Raw genomic sequence first — 24469 nt, 5'->3', positions numbered from 1 at the left:
AAATATCAGTCCTTAGAATTTAAACTGCAATGCTATTTTTAATTTTAGTTATCTAATTGTGGTATGGTTCTGGAAGAAGAACCTAGTAAAGTTAATGAAGTATTGCGTCTCTTTCTTCAAGGTCTCGGTTATGGTAAGCAAATATTTTTTACTTTTTTTTTTTTATATTATATTTGAACCTTTAAGTTCAAATATCAAAATATTTCATACATTTTAAAGCAACAGATAATTAATTATAGATTACTTAAGACTCAGATTTTTTTTTTTTTTTTTAGGCTGATAATGCCAAAGTGACAATGATTTGATCAACAATTATTCTACTGGCCTGACCTCCAGTGAAAAAAAAAAAAAAATACATCAAAGCTATATTCTATTTATAACATCCACAGAGACCAGATTCATATTAATACTTTTAATACAGCAATAGTGGTGGCCTAATAAATTTAACATACGTAGTGTTATGGCTAAGGTCCTGGATTAATAGTCCTAATTATAATTTAAAATGAACTCTTAGAACAGAAGTCATGCAGGTAGAATATGGATTCTATCCATATTCTTGGGATATTTAAACCATCATTATTGTTAAGATTAGGGTGGTTGACAAGAATTTCACAGGCCTCTTTAAATTTGCATTCATACCACATTTTTATGTGTGATGAACACACACAAAATGTAGTTTGATGTAATGAACAGCTGCCTTTCCAGTCAGTTCTGTGTAGAGTATTCAGGGCATGATTAGAAAGGCCAGATTTACCATAGTAATTAAATTTAATGTTATTTATGTTTCTTTTTTTCAGATAGGAATAGTGCATCCAGTTTCACCTATATAAGGAAAATTACAGATAGCACACTGAATATGGTATACTCCAGGTTGGAGTATTCAACTCTTCTAAGGATCCATTTCCTTTACTGGCCCACCCAGGAGTATACCATATTCAGTGTACCTGTAATTTGCTTTGTATAGATGCAGGGGCGAATTCTCCATGCTTGCTGTGCAAGCTCATTACTTGAGAAAGAAGTAATATTTATTTGTTAATAAATATATGCATTTATAAGCATTCCATTTAGGCTTTTATTTTTGTAAACAGAAATCTTAAGCTTGTACAGCAATAATTGAGCTTTGCGTTGTGTATCGAAGGCTGATGCTTGCTTGTCTAGTCAAAGCTACCTTGGCTTGCTCAGTTGTGGGAGCTTCCAGGTCCTTGCTGCAGCACTGTGATTTCATGCGCACGCATAGCCATTTCCGCTCCCTTCATGTTGTCTCACTCTGTTGCTTAAACACAGTCCATACGCAGTCAAAGTAGCTCTAGCCAGTGAGCTTCAGCCAGCCTTTATAAGTGTGCATGTTACTTGGGAAAATTAAGTTACAACCAACTTTTTATGACGATGTTATTGACCAGTTCATAAAGAAGAACCGTAGGGTAGAATTTGTATTAGAGTAGGTCAGCTAAATTGAAAAAGATACAACATTTATTTTACAAATGATATTCTATTTGTATGATTAAATGTACATAAATTTCTAAATATATAGTTTTAAATGGTCAGTAATTCATTATTCTGCTAATCAGTCTTCACTCACACCTCTCACTCCCTGAATGATAACAAGAGCAAGCGTGAATTTCAAGACCAGCATTCGCCCCTGTATAGATGAAACATATCTCAGTGGGAGCCAAACATAGAAGTGATACCAAGGTTGAAGTAATGCATAAGTCATTTCCATATATGCGAGTAGCCAAAAGGTGGGATACTAAGGCAAGTATCCCATAATGCAAAGTTAAGTCATTTGCTTCTATATACAAGTTGCTCAGTCCTGAAGTTACTTCAGGTGCAAACTTTGTTTGCTTACACTTGGATAAAGGATTAAACCAAAAATATAATTTTTTGGCATCTTTAATTCATAGTATAACCAAATGGGAAAACTTCCAGCAAGAATAGTTTGCTAGCTCACTACTGTGCCTGTGGTCTTCAGGACTTGTTTGTTTGATATAGTGAGAGTCAATTGTATGAGCCAAATTGGAAATCAGAAATGTGGAATGGCAACTGGGTAGATGATGTTAATGCTGAAAGCTGATGCATCATTTGCATATCTAAGTTATGCTGTCTTTCTCTTCAGAGTTTTCATTAAAGAAATTTACTATGGAGTGAGTGAGAGTGTTCTAATTCCATGACCAACCTTTCTTTTGATCATAATCCTTGTTATCATATAGAAAGCAACTTTTTGACGACCAAGAATTTTTAATATGATTAGGCAAAAAAGTTTACAGTCTCTCTGGTAGAAATAATTTTTGCAGAAATTCTAAGGGCTCAGCTCTCAGTAGAATAGAACATTTGTGAAGTGACTTTTAACATCAAAACTTGCTAACAGATCATTAGGTATACTTTGATAGTCCTTGATTTTGTGTGTGAAGTTCAGTGAATATCTTTATACAAGAATATATTTAGTCCGCAGTCAGGGGCGCGCCTGTGTGCAAAACTTTAGTTGCCGCCCCTATCCCCCCCTCAATAAAAAAATAACTTAAAAAAAAAACGTTTTTTTAAGTATTTCCTCTCTTTGGCGCCTATGTGCATTGCACATATCGCTGCCACGCCCCTATCCACAGTCAGAGAGTTTCGAGCATTGATGATTGAACTGGATTTTTAGATGATTATTTATATATCACTAAAAATCCACTTCCCCTTAGAATTAAAGGAAAACTGATTTTCACTGATTGTTACAGTTACTGGGAAAGAAGTAACAGACCTGCACTGGAATTCCACTAATAGATCAGCATTCATTGTTAATAGAAAAGAAGACATACAATCGCATCATTGACTGATCACAAAAGAAAAGCCTAATTTAGACTAAATACGAGGGCTAGCAATATTAATGATGAAACCATAAAGAAACAAAAGAATTCCAGTATCTCAAAGACTATACCCATGAACTATACCGTGTCAAGCCATTACTAAAATACGAGGCACTAGTACTGTGATTTGAAAAAGATATCTGCTCCTTCACTAATTCTGTCATACATTCTTTATGTCAAGAATGTTACAGGATTACACTTTGGTGTAAACAAAATTACATCACTGCTATAATCTCCAAAAGCACTGTGCCCTCTGCAAAAATTGTATATACAACTGTTCTTATGGGACAAACAAGTTCACAGTCTGTTTTTATATTTGATATGTGTTTTTATCTTGCGCTGTTTATGCTTAAGTTTGTTTATATAGCAGTTGTGATGTGTCAAAAGAGAACTTTGACCTGATCTAGCTTCATCAAAGGCAAAGAGAACTTTGTCTTTGATGAAGTACAATAAAAATGTTGCGGAATACGTAGGATTTTTGCATAGGAATTACATTTAAAAAAAAAAAACTATGAGATGTTGCTGTATGAAAGATATCAACATCAAAAGTATATCAAATATATAACCTTAACCTTTTTCACTGCTGAGATAGACTCCAGCAAAACTATCCTTACTGACTTGTTTTCACAACTTTTTTTTTTTTCATAATTTAAATTAAAAAATAGCATATAAAATGATGAGAGATTTTGAGTAATCTCTGCTTTGGGTGGGAGGGAGGGAGGGAGCGAAGGGGGTTTGAGTTACAGTTTTAATATTTTGTGAGGCTGTAGCCATTTGGCTAAGAAAGTGTTAAGGATATGGTCAAGTTCAGTGGTTAGGGCATTGTTATCCGAACTGATTAATTTTGCCCTGTTATATAGGGTTTTTATAATCTCATATTTGGGGGGGGGGGATGACTGCTGGTGAATGTGTCTACCTATATGTGTAGGTTTTCTGTAAACAGAGAATGCCAAGGATCTATCAGGCTGACATGTAATCCGAGTTTCTAGGAATGGGAGACTTGTTGTTTTCCTTTTCCAAGGTAAAGATCATGGGGGTGTTGATTGTTTAGGTGTGTTAAGAAATTATGGAGTATATGGCCAAATAGAGAACACATCATCCACGTAGCATAGCCAGACAGCGGATTTATGTGGGGTAGAGTTTAAGGCTTTTTCTTCAGAGGTCTCCATAAAGAAGTTAACCAGGGATGGAGAGAGTAGAGAACTCATGGCAGTCCCCTTTATCTGTTTGTAGAATTTTCCTTGCCAAATGAAATAACCTGAGTTCATGGTGAATCGAAATAGGGTTGAGATATCAGGAGGAAATATGGCTTGGATGAGGTCAAGGTCTGAGGTAGCTTTGAGTGGGACATTGGTGAATAAAGAGGAAACATCAGTGTATTCGAGTGATGTTTTCAATACTGGTGTTAAAGTGGGCTGGGTTTTTTATATGTGAGGATGTGTCGCCAGTATATTGTGTGAGCACTTTGGCTAATTTGTATGTGGGCGAATCATTGTCATCCACAATGAGATGTAATGGCACATTCTGTTTATGGATGTTTGATAGTTAATCTTATAACTCCAGACACCCCAGGGTATCTGGAATTATAAGATTAACTACCAAATTAATAATTACTGCTTTGGTAATTATTATTCTGTTGTTGCTTTTTATCTCTTGCAGAGCTTAAAATTCTTATTTTGATAGTTGCTTTTTTGGTGGTTTAACTTGGGTGAAAACACTGGCTACATCCAGTCTGATGTTGGCAATATGATTGGGAAGCCTGCAGATACCTTGTTCTACTTGTATCATTATTTCCTCTGCCAGAATTTTCTTAGTTGCTATTGCAAAGTTATGGCCATGCGAGTAAGCAAGTTGCTTCAGGATAAGGAAAAATAGGTTAATTACCATGTTAGGAGGTAGTTGAGGTTTGGAAGCTGAGATTTTTTGTAGACTTTCAAATTTCTTAATGTTCCAACATATTCTCTGAAATTCTCTGTCTGCTGAAGCATTCAAGATGTCAGAAAGGATCGTTCAACACTAACATAATGGTCAGTTTTGATGTATCCTCCTTATTCAACAGTGTCTCACTTAGACCTCATCCAAGCCATATTTTCCTCCCAATATGTCAGTCATATTTCAGTTTATCATGAACTCAGGCTATTTTGTTTGCCAAGGAAAATTCTACAAACAGAAATTCTACAAACTTCTGTTGCATTTATTCAGTCTCATTTCTTCATTGTTAGTGCCTGCATGCACATAACATTGTTATTTTTTTTTTTGTGATCCCTGGTGATGGCAATGTAACATTGCCGAAATATAGAATAATATTGATTAAAGGTTTTATAATTAATATTCTAGTATATGTTGCCATTTCCTGAAAAATTAAAAGCTATGTGTAACCAACATATAAGCTTATCTATAATAATATACTATGGGTTGACCAACCAACCTCTTGTGTATGGGCTCACCATTAACATGTTCACTGCCAACTACGAGTATACTTGTAGTTGGTATATGAGCCTCACAAGCCAACTACGAATATTCTCGTATGTCGATTACTGACTTCGTACTGATTACTCGTATTGACCTTGAAGAAGGGAAAGTGCTTGCCATGCAGTAACAAACTATGCCCAAGGAGCGAATGTATTAAAAAAAAAAATTGTGATTGTTAGAAATTGTTATATCAAATTCTTGGTCATTGGGTCTGTATTATACAGACTATTCTGCATTAAATCTGTCTTCCTTTTAAAATCTACTCGTTTATTATATTTTTCAAAATGAGTATACACAGAGGGCAATGCTACGTGTCACACATCCTTTCTCTCTCTCCCTCCTTTTCTTTTTTTCAGGTGAGATGTTTGAACACACACATGACAATATTTAGTGGGATTTTTATTTTTTGATGTTGGTAGAACCAAAGATGGGAAGTATCATTCTAGTGGGGTTTGGTCAGTAGGCAATAAATGCACATTTTAATAGTCTCTATTGGTGTTTGCAAGTTTTGAAAACATTTTTTAATCTTATGTTTTTCTTTGTTTTACATTGTCAGAATTTAGAACTGTCGTGACCAGGAGGTTAAAAAGAACTTCAAGGCCTTATGCACAAATTCAACAGAATTTATCATATTTGACTTGTCAAATGCTCCCATATTCTTATTGTATTCTATTATATAATGATTATTATATTCTATTACATAGTGAGGCTTCATTATTGCCTCATTGGGCTGCCTGCCTCTTTCATAATAATTTCATGCTATTTTCATGAAGTGTGGTCAGCATGTTATCAGTATGTTTTGCCTCTACCTGTCTCTTTTTTAATTTATCTGGGAATTTTGGTCTTTATTTCATTAATCTCTTTTCAGTTTTCCTAACTGTTCTACATGCAGTTGTTTTTGTGCAACCAATCATAAAGGTGAGGCCTCGAATATCAGTTGTCTATCCACCAAGTATGTCACTTTTTTGTGAATAGTGCACCATGAATGTTTGTGCTATTCCAAAGAAATCCCAAATTCACATTTTGGACCTATATCTGTATTTGTATGTAACAACGAAGTCAATTATATATACTGTCTAGCAATCACATTATTAATATGTAAATTTTCATGCCAAGTCAATGTCTTTTTGATGGATGAAGTAAATAAAGAAGCGATGACTCTTGAATAATACTAAACTCATCTATGCAAATATTTTCAGAGGGATAAAAAAAATTATAGGTTTCAATTTGTACAATCAGTTTGCCTTGAGGGGTTTTGAATGTTAAAGATTGCATATGATGTATCATATTGATGGCATTGGTTTGCAGGAAATTGATGAGGCTAGGTACTTGGTGAAATGTAATAAATACAAAAGCACCCTGTTGACCAATATTCTGCACTCAAGAATACTTGTGTTCAGCTAGGATACCATTTTTAAAACACTCGATAACTTAAGCTTTGCAGTGAAAGGGTTAATTAAACAAGTGCATTTTGTGATTTTAAATAACTGACACCAGGTTTTATTAGGCTATAATATTACAGATGATTATATTGGCTAGTTTTGCAACATATGCTGTTAGAGGAAGAACAAAAAAAAAATACAGTAAAGAGGTAAATGTAAACCATTACATAACTAAAAAACAGAATATGTAGGAACCATTACCCAAAAGTAAAACACAGAAAACACATGGAAGCTTTGAACAGTCATTGTTTATCAGTGAATGTGTGCAATAGTTGGCAGAAAAGTTTAAATCTGACATGCAGAAGGATCTAATAAGCAACTTCCAAATATCACATAGAATCATTCCTTGTGTTCTGTTGAGTGTGCCTTGTGAGTGGATAACAAAGGGTTAATTAAACAAGTGCATTTTGTGATTTTAAATAACTGACACCAGGTTTTATTAGGCTATAATATTACAGATGATTATATTGGCTAGTTTTGCAACATATGCTGTTAGAGGAAGAACAAAAAAAAAATACAGTAAAGAGGTAAATGTAAACCATTACATAACTAAAAAACAGAATATGTAGGAACCATTACCCAAAAGTAAAACACAGAAAACACATGGAAGCTTTGAACAGTCATTGTTTATCAGTGAATGTGTGCAATAGTTGGCAGAAAAGTTTAAATCTGACATGCAGAAGGATCTAATAAGCAACTTCCAAATATCACATAGAATCATTCCTTGTGTTCTGTTGAGTGTGCCTTGTGAGTGGATAACCATCGTAGATTCTAAGAGGATGGGAATGGATATGAGGCTAGTAGCATGGATAGGTGATGACTGACTGACAGACAGACACCAGAAAGTAATATATGGTGGATTGGAGTCTAGGAGAATGATGGTTACTGGTGGAGTGCCTCAGGGTTCAATACTAGGGCCACTACTCTTTAATTTGTATATCAATGACACAGGGAAAGATTCAAGAGGAGATATTCAGTTGTTTGCTGATAATGCAAAACTGGGGAGAGCAATAGTTGATAAAGTGACAAAAGCAACTCATTTAAATCATTCCTGCAGAATGATTTAAATAAATTGGCATTGTGGTCAAAGGATAATGATTGTCAATTTAATGTTGCAAAATGTAAGGTTATGCACTTCAGGTTAAGGTTGCATATTTCTTCTTCTTCTCTTCTAAGACGGATTGAGTCTTCTCTTGAGCAGGATCTTCCAGTGTTCTCTATTCCTTGCTGTTTGAAAAAGTTCCTTATGTGTTCTGCATCGCGAGATGTTCTTTATTAATTTTAGCCAGGTAATTCTTGGTCTTCTTTTTTCAGTTGGAAAAGTATTGATTAGGATGTTAGGAAGTCTGTCTGTGTCCATGTGTACAGTGTGGCCAAACTATCTCAGTTGTTGTTTTCTAATTTTTTCTATTATTGACTTTTTATACAATAATTCTTGTGTGACTGTGCTATTTGTTTTCTTTTCTATCCAACTTGTTCTTCTATTTATTTTTCTTAAGCATTTCATTTCAAAAGGCAGCAGTTTTTTCTCCTCTCTTTTCTTAATTGTCCACGCTTCTGCTCCATAGATGACTGTTGGCATAATTATTGATTCTTATAATTTGATTATAAAAGATTATTGAAAAGAAAATGAAAGAGTTTGAGAACAGGAATCAAACCTTGGAGATTCAGTGGCAAACTCTGAAGAAAACATTGATTGATTCTGCCAGAGAGGCATGTGGTGAGGTTGTGTGCAAGGATAAAAAAATCAGAACTCCCTGGTGGACACAGGAAGTTAAAGAGGCAGTGAAGGAAAAGAAGAAAGCATACCAAAATTTCCTGTCAAATAAGTCAGCTTGTGCTCTTAGAGAATATAGAGACAAATGCAAGAATGCTAAACACTGTGTAAAACTAGCTAAACAAAAGTCATGGGAGGACTTTGCAAGAATATAGAAAATAAATATCAAGAAGGTGGCAAAATATTCTGGAGGTTGTTGAAGAGGCTTAAGAATGGAGGAAAGAGTGCTGTAAAAGGAATTAGAGATGATAAAGGTGACATGAAAACAGGAGAAAAAGATATCCTTGAAGTATGGAGTAATTACTTTGAAAAACTGCTAAATGAAACAAGCAGTGATGACAGCACAGTGATAAAAAACACTGACCAGGCATGCAGTCAGGAATACATATCCATACTTGAAGTAGAAAAAGCCATCAAAGTCTTGAAATGTGGAAAGGCAGCAGGAGTAGATGAAATTCGACCAGAAATGCTGAAGTATGGTGGTATAAGAGTCTTACAGTGGCTGCACTGCATAGTTCAGAAAGCCTGGTTAGAGGGACGAATTCCCGATGATTGGAGTAGAGCTCTCATAGTACCCATATATAAAAAGGGAAATAAAACTGAATGTGAGAATTACAGAGGTATTTCCCTACTGAGTGTCCCTGGCAAGATCTATGCAAGTATACTTGAGAAACGGTTGAGAAGAATTGTGGAAGAAAAGCTTGGTGAAGAACAAGCTGGATTCAGGCCAAATAGAGGCTGTCAGTATCAGATCTTCACTTTATGACAAATAGTCGAGAAAGCATGGGAATATAACAAAGATCTGTATTTAAGTTTTGTCGATTTGGAAAAGGCATATGACAAGGTGCCAAGAGAGAAGCTATTCAATATGCTGCAGTTATATGGTGGCAATGGGGCATTATATCAAGCAATACTTAGTCTTTATTTGAGTTGTAAGTCAGCAGTTAGAATTGAAGGAAGTACAGGAAGATGGTTTAATGTGAAATCTGGTGTGAGACAAGGATGTACATTATCCCCTCTGTTATTCATTATCTATATGGATCACATTATGAAGGAATGTGGTATTAAACCTGATATCAAAATTGGAGATGTTAATGTCAGCTCTTTGCTTTATGCGGATGATGTTATACTTCTAAATAAATCCGCTACAGGTCTGCAAAATTCTCTGACTAAATTGAATTGCTGTTGTAATAGATTTGGTATGAAGGTCAGCAGTAAAAAGACAAAGACAATGAAAATAGGCAGAATCATTGAAAATGTCAGCTGTGTTGTGAATGGAGAACCTGTGGAACAAGTAAAACATTTCAGCTACTTAGGCACGATTTTTACTGAAGATGGTAAATTAAATATAGAAATAGACAACAGAATCAGCAAAGCTGGTATGGTGGGAAGTCAATTGAATAAATTCATATGGAATAAGAAAGAAATTAGTCGGAACACTAAATTAGCTGTATACAAGACAGTGTTCAAACCAGTTTTAACTTATGGATCTGAGAGCTGGGTCAGAAGTAAAACACTTGACCAAAGACTAGAGACCGCAGATATGAGAGTCCTGAGAAAGATTAGAGGCGTGAACAGATGGCATCAATGGCAATATCATATTAAAAATGAGGATATTAGGAAAGAACTTGACATTGTCAGCATCCAGGAATGCATTAGCAGAGCTAATCTCAGGTGGTATGGTCACTTAAATAGAATGGGAGAGGAAAGATTAGCAAAACAAGTGTTCTTTGCCAGGTTGGCAGGAAAACGACCCAGAGGAAGTCCAAGATATAGGTGGATTGATACGGTACAAAGTGCCTTAGACGATAGAAATATAAGATCTGATAATGTTGGAGTCTTGACAAGTAACAGACTGATTTGGAGGAAAATTGTAGATAGGAAGTTAGTAATGATGTAATTTTTTCATGTAGTACTGTCATATCCTGTACACCCCTTGAGGGTACATGGCAGGAATTTGATGATGATGATGATCATAATTTGATTTGGGCTTGCTTAGATATCTTGTTTGTTTTCCAGATTTTCTGTAATTTTCCCATGGTGGTCCATGCTATCACTATTCTGTGTTTGATTGTTTTGAGTTCATCTATTGTTTCTGTTAGTTTCGATCCAAGATACATGAAGTTGTCTACTTGTTGGAAGTTTTTTCCCCACTTGGTTAGACAATAATAAATTTAGTTTAATCCTTTATCCAAGTGTAAGCAAACAAAGTCTGCACCTGAAGTATCTTCAGGACTGAGGCAACTCGTGGTGAAGGTTGACCAAGCTCTCATCACTACTTGTCTTAGTATCTCCCATAATGCAAAGTACATGTCTGCAAAAAACTAAATTTATTATTGTCTACTTGTTCTCCATTTAGGGTGGCTGAGATGGTAGTTCTGTTCCTCCCTATTTTCATCACTTTTGTATATTTATTGTCATGTCATATGTTTCACAGGTTTCGGTTAGCTTGTTTATCAACCTTTGTAGTTCATTTGGGGTTCTTGCAATAAAGATGAGATCATCATATTTGATATTATTTATGTTTAAACCATTGACATTGATTCTGGGCTCATTGTCTATTGCCTTTACAACTTCGTCTAGATATATGTTGAATGGGGATAATTGGCATCCTTGCATTACTCCTTTTTGGATCTGTATGGGTTCTTTGTGAGTGTGTCCTTTTTAATTATTGCATTTGTCTTAGAGTAATATTTTATCAGAAACTGTATTATATATTTGCGTATTGCTTTTTCTAGTAGAACTTTAAGAAGGATTTCTCTGTTGATGCTATCAAAAGCTTGTTTTAAAATCCACAAAACAACAATAGAGTTCTTTATGGTCTTCCCAGCTGAGCTCTGCTGGTTGGTGCAATGTGAAAATCTGGTCTATTGTTGAATAGTTTCCTCGGAAACCAGCTTGTACTATGCCTATCAGTTCTTCATAGGTGTTTTTTAATCTATTTTGTATAATTCTTACGAATATTTTATAGGTTAGGGAGAGTAAATTGATTGGTCTGTAATTTCAGCAGTCTCTTTTGTCTCCTTTCTTGTATATTGGATGATCTTTTCAGTTCTCCAATCATCTGGGATCTCTCCTGTTTGTAGTATTTTATTGAATAGGGTTGTTAAATATTCTATTGATGTGCTGCCTCCATATGACCACAGTTCAGTAGGGATAGTATCAATGCCTGGTGCTTTATTGTTTTTCATCTGTTTTATTGCATATCTAACTACTAGTTGTAAAATTTTTGGGTCGTCGTTATTTTCTTCTATTGCTCGCATTGTAGTTTTGTTTCCTACAAAACTACATTGACTAGATTTCTCTTATATCTTCACTATTCCCAATTTTAGTCATCTTGTTGTTTATCATTGTTACTGCTTTTGCTGAGAATTCCTTTGTAATTTCTCTTATAGTGTCATGGAAGACTTTTAGGTTGTTTTATTGGTATGCTTCTTGGCATCTCTTAGCTTTTTCTTCTAACCATTTTTCTTTGACTTTTTTGCATAGGTTATCAACTTTATTTTTCAGTGCTCTGTATTTTTCTCTATTCTCTTCATTGGTGCATATGGTGTATCATATTGATGATATTGGTTTGCAGGAAATTGATGAGGCTAGGGAACTTGGGGATAATGGTGGACAAAGAGTTAAAAGTTCAGTTACTTGGATGTTGAAAAATGTGCTAACAAGTAAAGATCAGGAAGTTATTATTCCTCTTTATAAGGCCACATCTTGACTACTGCACACGCATATTTGGTGACCAGGAGGTGGTTGAAAAGATTCAGAGATGAGTGACCAAGATGGTAACAAGTCTGTGGAATACTCCCTATGAGGATAGGTTGAATAGGTTGGTCGGTTACAAAGTGTAGTTGATAGGCAGAAAAGAGGAGACATGATAGAAACTTTTAAGATATTAAAGGGGTTTTATAAAATTGATGCAAGTGAATATTTTCAATATATGACAAATAGAGAACTAGGGGCCATCCATGGAAGTTGTGTAAGAGTGTGGTTAGTAGGGGTGTGCAGAGCAACTTTTTTGCATGGAGAGTGGTAAGTGAGTGGAATGGATCCAGAATTGGTTGTGAGTTTCCTGATGATGGATTCAAGAAGAGGTATGAAAGGATTTATGATGGTTGATTTGGGTCTCCTGCGATGAATCTCCAGACTCAGTGGAGATACTGTAAATAATAAGTCTTTGATGTTGCAGACATTGAAGTTGTCCTCTGTGAGAGGCATAGAGTTCTTGTCCCATTCAGTATTATGGTGAGTGTGAGAGAAGTGGAGATTAGGCCTGAGCAGTCTTCTTTGTTGTTATTTGTGTCTCCAATATGTTCTTTTTGTCTTATTTCTAAACTTCTAGAAGTTTATCCTATGTAAGAAAGCCACATGAACATGGAATATTGTAAACTCCAAGATGTTTGTAGAAGGGGTTATGGTTCTTATGAGTGTAATAAAGCTTGTGTAATCGCAATGGGTTTGAAAACCACTCTTATGTCATGAGATTGACAATTTTGATAGAAAGACTACCAATATAAGGGATGGAAACTGATATTCTGTAGTGAATATTGGGAGTTTGTTGTGGATCAGGAGTAGAGAATAGTATTCTTTGTACCATTTTCTTAGAATATTCATTGCCCACCAGTAGTTAGAATAGAGACTGTAATTCTTTCATTTTTCTTGTAATAGAGATCTTCTCTTGTAATAGAGATCGCCCATTTCTTGAGTGTATGTATAATACCTAATTTTTGTGATATATAGAGATTTCCTTCTACTTTTTTTGAAATTAAAACATCTAGGAAAGGTAATTTTCCTTCATTTTCAAGTTCCAAAGTGAATTTAATTTTATGACGGAAACAGTTGATGGACAAAAGAAAATTGTGCAACTTGGCAACACCTTATTTCCAGATAATAAATACATCATCTATGTATCTTTACAAAAGTGAAGGCTTTTGATTTGTAAATGTGACGAAAAGGTTTTGAAAGTTTTCCATGAATGAGTTAGCATATGGAGGAGACAGATGGCTTCCCATTGTAAGGCCAGATAGCTGCTTGTAAATTTTCCCATTCTGTCTGAAAATTTGACTGGAGACAATGCCTAAATAGTTGAGAGATGTCAGGAGGGAACTGATTATCTATAAGTGCCATAACTTCATTCACAGGAACATTTGTGAACAAAGATACAATATCTAGACCAACTAGAATGTCCGATGGTAAGATGAAAATTTCTCCTAGTTTTTCTATAAAGTGTTGCAAGTTTTTGATGAAGGAGGTCTGTATTGCTGATGTCCTTTAAAAATTTTAGCCAGGTGCTTGATAACAGATAAGTAGGTGAACTAATACTGTCTACGATAGGCTGAAGAGGAATATTAGTCTTGTGAACTTTTGGCATTCCATATAACCATGGAGTTAAGGGGCGCATATATTTCAACCTTTTATTAAGATCCATAGGCCCACGAGCATGTTACGTAAAAGGTTATTGGTCTCCTTAACATTTTATCCAAGTAGGGTCATAATCTAATGGAGTATAAGTTGATGTATCTGAAAGTAAAGATGAAATCCTAGACATATAATCAGCTGTATTCATGATTATAATTGAATTGCCTTTATCAGCCTTAAGTATTATAATATTTTTGTTCTTTTAATTTTTTAATTTAATTTCATGCACTATTAAGTTTGTATTGTGGCATGTTATGTGGCCTTTATGTTAACCAAATCATGTAAGTCTATTGTTATGCCATACACATTGAAACTAGGTTCCTCTGTAATCAGCATGCTCCTAATTCTGCTAGCTTGCATTTGCTAAAGTTTAATTCTTAATCTGACCTGTGAAGGGAAGTATAATTCATAATACAGTTTGAAAAAAAATAAAAAAATTGACACTCCACCCCCAGCAGAGACATCTGTTATTGCTAGGTTGCTAGTTCATTAAAAATGTTTGTAATATAGTTTGTCAAAGTTACAATAATAAAATATATAATTGCCTTGATAGAAATGTTTTTATGAACCTACAAAGCTAAATCAGTAGTGATGCTCTTTAGTTTGTGAAAGACCTTCACTGGAATCCCATATGCAAGGAATTCGACCCATATGCAAGGATTGATTTCCCTCTGGACACAGGCTGCTCTTCATGCAAAATTGATAAAAGCAGAGTGGCCAGAGAACAAACAGGATTGATTGCCACCATCATATCATCCAGTAATGATGGTTATATGAAGCCAAGTTGCTTGACTGTGACTAGCCATTGAGCCTGATACATTAAGGAAAAGATTATAAAATTATTAGTTGCTTTTGGTGGCATATTACTGTAATGATTGTCAATGTTTTATGGATAACTAGTGTTATCATATGCCATTTTCCTGGGAAAGTGACTGGGCTATCACCTGTGATGAGCTCTCTCTTCTGGGAGCACAGTTTTTTCCTGTCTGACATAATATTTTTCAGTGAGTTGCTGTGCATCTCAGTTTACTTCTTGCTCTGAGTATATTTTTTAGCATTGCAAATCTTTATGTTGATGAAGATAAAATGCTGAGCTCATCCTCCTGTGATCTGAAGCATTTTAGCCATTTGGATTAGTCTGCCTTTTAATAGACTGGTTAGCAATGCTTTTGCAGGTTTGATGTTATTTTGTATCTAAATAGAAAAGGTATGAATTAAATATTCAGCAAGATGATGAGTCATCTCATCATTTAAATCTTTCTCAATCAATAGGCTGAAATATCCTTTCTACTGGCCACAAAAAAAAAAAAAAAATAATAATAATAAAAAAAATCTTGACTTGTAATCAATTTTTTTGAGGCAAAGGACTGTTTATTTTAAATGAAAAAAAGCACAGAAATATGAGAAAATTGCTTAAGTGGAGGTATTTAAAATTCTTTTCACTCACATAACCATGCTGATAAACTCATCAATAATTGTAAGTTATAATTCCTAATTATCAATCAATGAAGATAAAATAATTTCTCTTCTTACATTATTGTAATTATGACTTTATATAAGTATTAATTTGATTCACTTGTAACTTGGTACTTTCTTACTTCTAACTGTTTTACTTATTGTAACAAGTACTTTTTGAATTTTGCTAGTTTTGAATTGCCAGTATCTTGCTTGTGTTTTAAGTATTGTCTTTAACTGCATGTATAGAAACATCTCAATATTTAAAAAAAATGTTAACTGTTGTACTAACCTCAGTGTTTTTTGTAAGCACTCAACCAATTCCGCCGCAAGTCATCCACAACGTGTTATAACAGTGAAGGTAAATTACAAATTATATATTATATTTCATATTGATTTGTTATTGGATCTTAAGTGGTTGTGGTGTAATTTTTTTTATTTATTTCTTTTGGATCATAACATCTAATATGATATGATTTTTGAGGAACTGTATATAGTTCTAAAAGCTCTGCTGAATACTTGATCATTATAAAAATTGGTCCCTTAAAAATGTATTTATTTTACGAGTTTTATTAGTACACCTAGATTCTTTGAGTATACCTCTCACCCACACAAAAAATAAAATAAATAAAAATGCTTATATATTGCCTTAATTTTCACATAGGTCATGTAAATGTTTTCTTACATTAGATAAAAGCTACACACACACACACACAGTCCAGTCTCTTTTTATGCAGTAGATATGTTCCACAGAAAACCGCATATAAAAAATCGCACAAAAAAGACCTAACTTATATTGAAAAATTAGGGTTCATTCAGAATTTGTGTCATTAACAAGAAAATGATTTTCCAATTTATTGCACAGTTCAAGTTCTTCTCAAATTATATTTGCAATGAGGGGGACAGGTTTTTCTTCTGCTTCACTGTAGTTTTCTGGATTTTCGACGATATCTAAAGTTAATCGATATCCAATAATATCATCGTCACTTAAGGCATTATCCACAAGCAATTCGTCTACATCATTCTGGCTAGATGTATCAAAACCTTTTCCACCAATTTCATGTGCCAAAGTAATGATTTCAGCTGATAATGTAAATGTTTGAATGATTGCACTGTTTGCAACCCATCTGGGCCAAGCTGCTTTAGAGCAGGCATTTAAAGTTTGTGGTCTTATTTTAGCGATAGCAGATGCAACATGATTTAAACAGTCCAAAATAGAAAATTTTTTCCAAACGTCAGTTACTGTTAATGATTCGTTTTTTAGTTTATCCAATATAAATTGAAAAGCGTGCTTAACATAATATTTTTTAAAAGTAGCAATTATGCCTTGATCTAATGGCTGAATAATGTCTTGTTGTATTGGGTGGAAAAAACACTACCTGCACATTTGGATATTCTAAATGTGGATGACTTTAATGCATTGTCAACAATTAATAAAACTTTAAAATTGAGAGCTTTTTGCTTCATATATGTTTCCACTTCTGGTACAAAGCAATTATTGAACCATTCAGTAAATACAGCAGTTGTTACCCAGGCCTTTGTATTAACCATCCAATGTACCAGCAGCTGTTTTAGATGTTTGCCTTTTAGAGCACGGGAGGGGTTTCAACATTTGATCCCCTGATGCATTGCTACAAAGTAACAACGTTACTCAATCTTTGCTTGCTTTAAACCCACTTGCTTTTTTCTCAGACTTTGTGATGTAAGTTCAACTAGGCATTTTCTTCCAAAACAATCCTGTTTCATTAGTGTTAACCACTTGATCGGGACAATAATCCACCATCTTCAATAATTTTGGCTAACTTCTCTTGAAAATTTTTGGCTGCTTCATCTGCTGCTGCAATCTTGGCTGTAATCTTTACGTTATGAAGTGCATTCCTTTTTAAAAACCCAGTTAGCCATCCTTTGCTAGCCGAAAATTCTTTATCAGCCTGGGAACCAGAAGTAGATGGCTCCAATTGCTTCATCGGTTCATAAAACTGAAGAGCGTTTTGTTTAATTAAATATCCACTTATAGGAATTCTTCTTTGAGTTAATTCTTCAATCCAAATTATGAACGCTCGTTCTATTTTTTTCTAATAAAGCATCTCTTGAGTATGATGATAATTTGGCACTTAGTTTAGTGCCAGAAATGACAGATTTTCTTTTGCAACTTCTTTTTAATTGCTCTTATAGTAGATTCGCCTAAATTAAAATTTGCAAATCACCATAGATCCCTCTCCTTTTGCTAAGCGATCTAAAATTGCAATTTCTTTGGCGCTTTTTTTCCTCCATTGGGCCAAATTAAATCTTTAAAATAAAAATTAGCAAAATTTAGACTTACGATAATGAAAAGACAAACACTTACTCTTACTCACATGCAAAATTAAACTTCACGGGCACTCACTGCTTGCACGTTACTCACATTACGCCAGAATGTACTGCAACATGTTGTTCATTATGTACAATGGGGAAACCCTGAATTTGCATGAAATATGCACCCCATAACTTCAAAACTGCACAAAAAAGATACACATAAAAAAAGAGATCCGAGTGTATACAGCTTTTCTTTAAAAATCATTAGGAATAAAGTAGTATTATATACATAGTACCAATTTATTCCTAATGATTTTTAAAAACACTTCATGTACTTTTTTTTGCTTCATGAACCCTTGCTCAACTAAAATTGCTATTAAAAACTCATTATGATGAAAAGTCATAAAAATGAAAACTAAATTAATTTTTCACACTAGCTAGAGAATGCACTAGGTTATTAGATTTATCATCTGTGATTTCTTATCTATTTCTTAACTGGTTCTGTTCATAGGAAAAAACAATGATTGATAGAAACCTGAAATTTAGGGGACATATTGCAAAGGTGGTGAAGGTAACACAGAGGATTGCTGCAATGAGGAGGACACTGACCTTCAGAGATAAGAGAGTTATCATCCATTGTATAAGACTCTGATCAGCCCACACTTAGACTATTGTTCTCAGATTTGGGTCCCCAGGATTTGAAGGGGATAAATTAACTGTGGAAAGGATACAAAGGCAGATAATAAAGATGGTTTCAGGACTGTACAGTGTTAGTTATGAGGATTGGCTGAGGGAATGTGGACTGCAGAGTTTGGTGAATAGAAGAAGAAAGAGAGGTGATATGATTGAGACTTTTAAATTGTTGAGAGGTGGTTATGGAGTTGACACTAGGGGTTCTTTCGCTTGGTTGAACTGCGGGAAGGAGTGATGACAAGGGGCCCTGGAAGTTATGAAAGTAAACTGGGAGCAAGAGGGTGAGGAATGGTTTCTTTGCATGGAGGGTGGTTGAACCATGGAATGCATTGCCTGATAGAGTGGTGAGAATGGTCAATGAGTTTAAGGAGTGGTATGATAGACTTTGTGTTTCTTAGGAGGGACCTCCCACGATAAGTCTTTTGACTCCATGGAGGCTGAATAATAATATCCTACAGGATTGGAAAGAATGTATGATAATCCCATTGCACGAGAATGGTGCAAACACAAATGTATCCAACTGTCGACATTTCTGGAGTGGTGGTAAGGATTTCTATATAGAAATAGGTTGAAAGACAAGTTTACTTTTGCTCATATTTTATAGTAATGTTATGGATCAGTTGGATAAAGTGAACAGATACTCTATAGCACTGTTGGACTTTGCTAAGGTATTTGATAGGATACCACATGAAAGACTGTTGCATAAACTGGAAAATATAGGACAAATATAAATTACTGATTTTGGATACCTGTCAGGTAGCTGACAGGTATCAGAAAATGTATATAGAGGATTCTGCCAGATTTAAATGACTAGTTTGTATCATTGTTGTTCAGTCTATATATATATGTTAATGTTATTAGGAAGGACCTGACAGGAGATGTTCAATTGTTTGCTGATGATGCAAAGATAGGCAAGGCAATCCGGTATGCTACTAATATGAAATGCTTACAGAATGATTTGAATAACTGGTGGGCAAATGATAATGGCTGTCAGTTCAATGTTAGTAAGTGTAAAGTTATGCACTTTCGTACGATGAGCTTTCCAACAGCATATTCTATTAGTGGGATGATGCTACAATGGTGAATAGGAAGTTCAAAGGTCATAGCAAAAATTGGAAATACAACTCAGAGGATAATTGTGATGTGGGCATAAACATTGACATGTAAGGATAAGGAATTCATTTTGCCTCTTTACAAGGGTGCCTTTATATGACCACATCTGGACTGCTGTGCAAAGATTTAGTATCTTGGGTTCCAAGGGAATAAAGAAGCTGCAAAAGAAGAGTTACAACATTGATATCAGGATTATGGAATAGATTGAGGACAGGTTGAGAGTATGAACACTGCAGACATGGTAGACAGGAGAAAGATGGATAATATGGTAGAAGCCTATTGGTTAAAGAATGTATCAGTGTGAATGAGTTTAAGAGAAAGTATGACAGTGGTGTGAGTGATGTATGAGTCCTTGATGAACTTTTCTCAAGAAGGTCCTTGATAATAAATATTTCTATGAATGTTGACCAACTAGATAGCATATCTACTTTCACGGACAGGCTGTAGGTTCAGATCCCACTATGGGTGTAAATGTTTGTGAATGTATTTGGTAAATGCATTCCACCTCGATAAAATCATCATCCTGCTTTGGAATCCTGAAATGGCTTGAGAAAGTTCTGTGTTTGGTCTCTTGAGTAGGATTTCCAGATATCTAATCTTTAGCCTATCCACTGTACTAAGTATACAATAGGTGCATTGTTTTTGGATGGGATTCTAATATAAAATGTCATAAGTGCATTGTTTTGGATGGGATTCTAATATAAAATTTTTATATATTGGAATTCCATATTTCTAGTAATGTAATATTTAATCCTTTTACTTGTTGGATTAGATTATAATTATATAATCTATGTTTGTTTGTTTTTTAATTCCAGCTGCTTCACTTTCACATCGTAAAATGCTGAAATCACGGCAAAGTTCTTTAGACGAAGAAGCTGCCAAGGCTGCATTAATGAATGCTGAAGAAAACAGCAAAACTGAAGTCCACATTGTGGAAAACCCAATTAATGAGCATAATGTAACTTGCTAAGTTCCATGGTCTTCACTGGAGCAAAAACAAAATTAAAAAATAAATGGGAAAAAAAAAAAAAGAGAGAGAGAGAGACTTCTGGAACAATCTTTGCTACCAAAATTTTGATAGTTCTAGCAAAATAAAATTCTGGCAGATGAAATAAATGATTAATCAGTGTTTGCACTAACAGTTTGTAGAGTGTTGTAATAAAGCAGTGTGTTCTTTAATAATAATAAAAGGTGCTGCATTTTTAAATTTCAGAGAAAAGTTTTCAAGTTGACCGTTTTGATGTAAAAATGAGACACTTTTGATAATTTAATATATTTAGGCTTTTACACATGTTGTCCACTTTGCTGCATACTGCTTTTTTTCCCTAACTTGCTGAGTCTGTATTCCATTTGTTTATATTTGAATGGTTTAAAAATTTACTGTTACTTCCATCAAAAAGTATAAAATATTTGAAAACTTCAATTTTTATGCTTAAAAAAAAATTAATACTAACTTGTGTACCAGTTCATATATAGAATCTTTAATTTGAACATTTTCATATTTCTAAGACCTCAATAAATGACAAGGGGCCCTGGAATGTTCATATAAAACATGCAAAGTATATTTTCCAGAAAGAGAGATTATGTATTTATATAAAGTGCTTGCTATTTTGTAAGTCATATTTTAATTTTTCGTGCATTTAATTTTTGCATTACCACAGATCTCAGTGGGTACAGAACCTCATTTAATAAAATGTAAAATTATTTTGAATAAAGTATTTTTCATGTTAATAGTATTTTTCTCTTTGTTGATTTTTTTAAAAATAGTACTGCTGTACGGTATTTTATTTTACAAGATGAAAAGCAGCTAGCTAGCTCCTTTAGCCCTGACTAACTTTTTGAAGATTTGGTGGAGGAAGCAAGTCTCACAGCTTCTGTGCCATCCTGTCAAAGCTTTTCAGGAGAGAGATGGTGTGAGTAGAGTAGATAACTGCTGTCACCTTGCAGCCCTAAACTCTAACACTGATATTATTGTCTATAATAGTGTCCTACAGTTCATTTTTGAGATGTGGGTTAAAACTCCCAAGTTTTCAGGAGAAAAAAGCCTACTTGCTAGTGCCAAAGATTAACTAAATCTGAACTGGTTGAAGAAAGGCTTAGAAAAAAAAGTTCCTCCAGTCTGCAACAAAAATCGAATCTTGACTGGACTTTCTTCAGTTAGCTTTTATTGTAAACAAAAATAAATTTTAAAAAAAAAGGCAGACACATGTAGTATATAGCATTTATGTAACACTGCAATGCAGTTTCTCCAGTATTTTTTTTTTCAATTAAACTGTTGATTAGATAAATATAAAAACCTGTAGAAAGTTTTTTCACTTGGTTACAAATTAAATTTGCCAAGAAATTATATTCTTGTTTAATCCTTTATCTAAGTGTAAACAAACAAGATTTCCATGTGAAGCATCTTATGACTTGGCCTTGTATATAGAAGATGAGCTCACCTCATTTGCCTTAGTATCTCATAATGCAAAGCACACATCCTTCAGACATCTATAATGCTATGCATTATGGGAAGAGCCACTACCCAGACTAGTTGAGACTTTTATTGAGGTCTGACAGTGGGAGCATCAACCTCTATATACAAGTAGCCTAGTTGTGAAGATACTTCATGCATTAATCTTGTTTGCTTACACTTAGTTAAAGGATTAAACAAGAATATAATTTCTTGGCAAGTTTAATTTAATAAATTAAACTTGTTCATAGCCTGTATGTAAACCAGCCTGGTTATACATATCTGTGGTTGTTTTCGATAAATATTGACAATTGCAGTTATGACTCTTGGTGTGCACTATATAGATAAGATTTTTTTTCACAGTGGAAAATCCTACTTCCTGTATGTGATACCGGTGAATGTAACAAGTTCTAAAAATATTTCCTTTCTCACTATTTTACATAAAATGCCTATTGTTTTGCCAAATGTTTTAAGTGCAAAACAAGTGAAAAAATTAATATAGTATGAGACAGACAGCCACTGAGCTTTTTTTTTCTTCTCAGTTCATTCATTCTATCATGCTAATTTAAATTATTTTCATACACTGGAATAAGTTAGTGATTTTATTTTAATGTTGATTGATTAGGGATTATTTAACAGAAATATAAAGAAGTAATATCACAGGATTGTCCCTTCTTGCTAACTTTTGAGACTTTTCCCATTAATAGATACACTGCAGTCAGTTTTGTTTCAATGGATAGCTACCATTGTAGCAACAAATAAATGTTTTATACTAAGTTTGAGCATACTGATTTATTTTTAAGATTCTATTTCAGGGTATTTCTAGCAATACAAGCTAATAGATGAAAATGAAACAGCTCATAAACATGCATAAGCATATTTATCATCAAACTATGCAGTCCTTAAAAAATACTTCCTAGACATTTTCAGGACTTCTACAGTTGGATTGCCAGCTTTCTGTCTGGGTGCACACTGTGTGATGGTGGATGGTTCCTTATCTTCTCACCATTCAACTAATGCCAATGTTCCACAAAGTTCTGTTCTCTCACCAAACCTTCTTTCTTCTGTATATCAATGACCTACTTCATTTGACCTCCAACCCAATACAGTTTTGCAGATGACAGCATTGCACTCCTCCCTTTCATTTGATAAACCTCTACACAACTCACCTCAACCTGGGAAAAAAAAAATTCCCATAGTATTATTTTTGACAACACTCAAATTTCCAGACAAGAAGAGATTTCTCTTATGGAGTGGCACCCCTAAGAGCTCCCTCAAAATACTTGACTCAATATAGAGGGGAGCAATTAGATTGATTAATGACCCATCTCTTACCAATTCACTCCTCCCACTTTTGCACATACATTTGATTTCTGCAATGTGTGTATAAATATTTCCATGGCAAATGTTCATCTTAAAAACCATCAATAATTCCCCCACTTAGTAATGAGCCTGTTGGAACACATGCAGTTGCTGGTCAACATTCCTTCACAGTACACCTTGAAACCCACAGAACAAATTTCTTTTTCTCCTCCTTCATCCTTGCTACTTTCCAAGGAAGTTCACATAGGTAGTTAGGTTTTCTTCCATTATTTTGACAAATTTATGTCTAGCTGCTATCAATCATCAGGTATGCTGATGATTGATAGCAGCTAGACATAAATTTGTCAAAATGTATATCTTATAATGTATATCTTCAGGCTGTCTTTGTGGGGGGGATCACAGAAAAGTATCTTTTGGATCAATTTTCTAGGATTACCATTGTTTATTTATAAGGTTATTTGATATCAGGGATAGTTCATCTTTGAGGTCTTTATCATCAGTATTTTCTAACTTAGTTTGAAATATACCACTTCTTGATACTTTGTACATGCGGCTTTTAAACCTTCAAAGACCATCCGCCAATTCTTAAGATCTCCAAAAGACAGTCATCCTTTTTTCAAATATGCTGGAGTCTACAACATCTCCTGTTTGTGCGGCTTATTGGTCAGACCTCTAGAAATTTTGAAATCAGAAAAAAGGAACATGTAGGAGATGTAAACAATAATAGAGAAGACAAATCGGGGTTAGCTTTTCATTTCTCCAGGACAAACCATATCATAGAATGGGACAAAAGCTCCATGCTCTACTTAGAGGAGGATTTCCGCTCCTGAATTATAAAAGAAGCCATAATAGTTATCCGTTCAAAACAAAACCTAAATAGAAACCAAGGATTAATTCTGCCTGAGATTTGGAAGACCCTCATAAGATCTTTTAACATGCCAGAATTAAATCTTGCTGCCAATTACAGAACGTTCCTACATAACAAGTGAGATCATACATGCTCCATGCGTGCGATTTATGCGTTCTGCTGTTTGTAAAAATACAATTGTATTTGGTTCTTCCTTCATTTATAGTTTTAGTGTAACAGTTTTAGCGTTTAAGTTGTCTTATATCTATTTTTTACCCTGATGACGCCAAACAGCTAAAGTTGGCAAAACTTGGTATTTTCTAACTTACTTTGAAATAA

General features: G+C 34.4%; 1 protein-coding gene across 9 annotated transcripts in view; it reads left to right on the top strand.

The window, feature by feature from the left end:
- Positions 1-21239, top strand: part of MESK2 (misexpression suppressor of KSR 2) — a 170981-nt gene extending 149742 nt beyond the window's left edge. For 8 of the 9 annotated variants that reach the window (XM_090415106.1, XM_090415110.1, XM_090415108.1 and 5 more), the window contains exons 11-13: positions 49-133; positions 15718-15768; positions 20324-21239. In XM_090415106.1, coding sequence (XP_090271232.1) covers positions 49-133; positions 15718-15768; positions 20324-20478 — 291 coding nt within the window. In that variant the 3' untranslated portion in view covers positions 20479-21239. The remainder of the gene's footprint in view (positions 1-48; positions 134-15717; positions 15769-20323) is intronic. The other variant, XM_090415112.1, reaches the window with a different exon arrangement.
- The last annotated feature ends 3230 nt before the right edge of the window (positions 21240-24469 follow it).

The sequence above is a fragment of the Typopeltis vanoorti genome, chromosome 26 (assembly GCF_054136105.1).
Source record: "Typopeltis vanoorti isolate ZY-2024b chromosome 26, IOZ_Tvanoo_1.0, whole genome shotgun sequence".
NCBI classification, from domain to species: Eukaryota; Metazoa; Arthropoda; class Arachnida; order Uropygi; family Thelyphonidae; genus Typopeltis; species Typopeltis vanoorti.
This window is presented reverse-complemented; position numbering and strand designations above follow the sequence as displayed.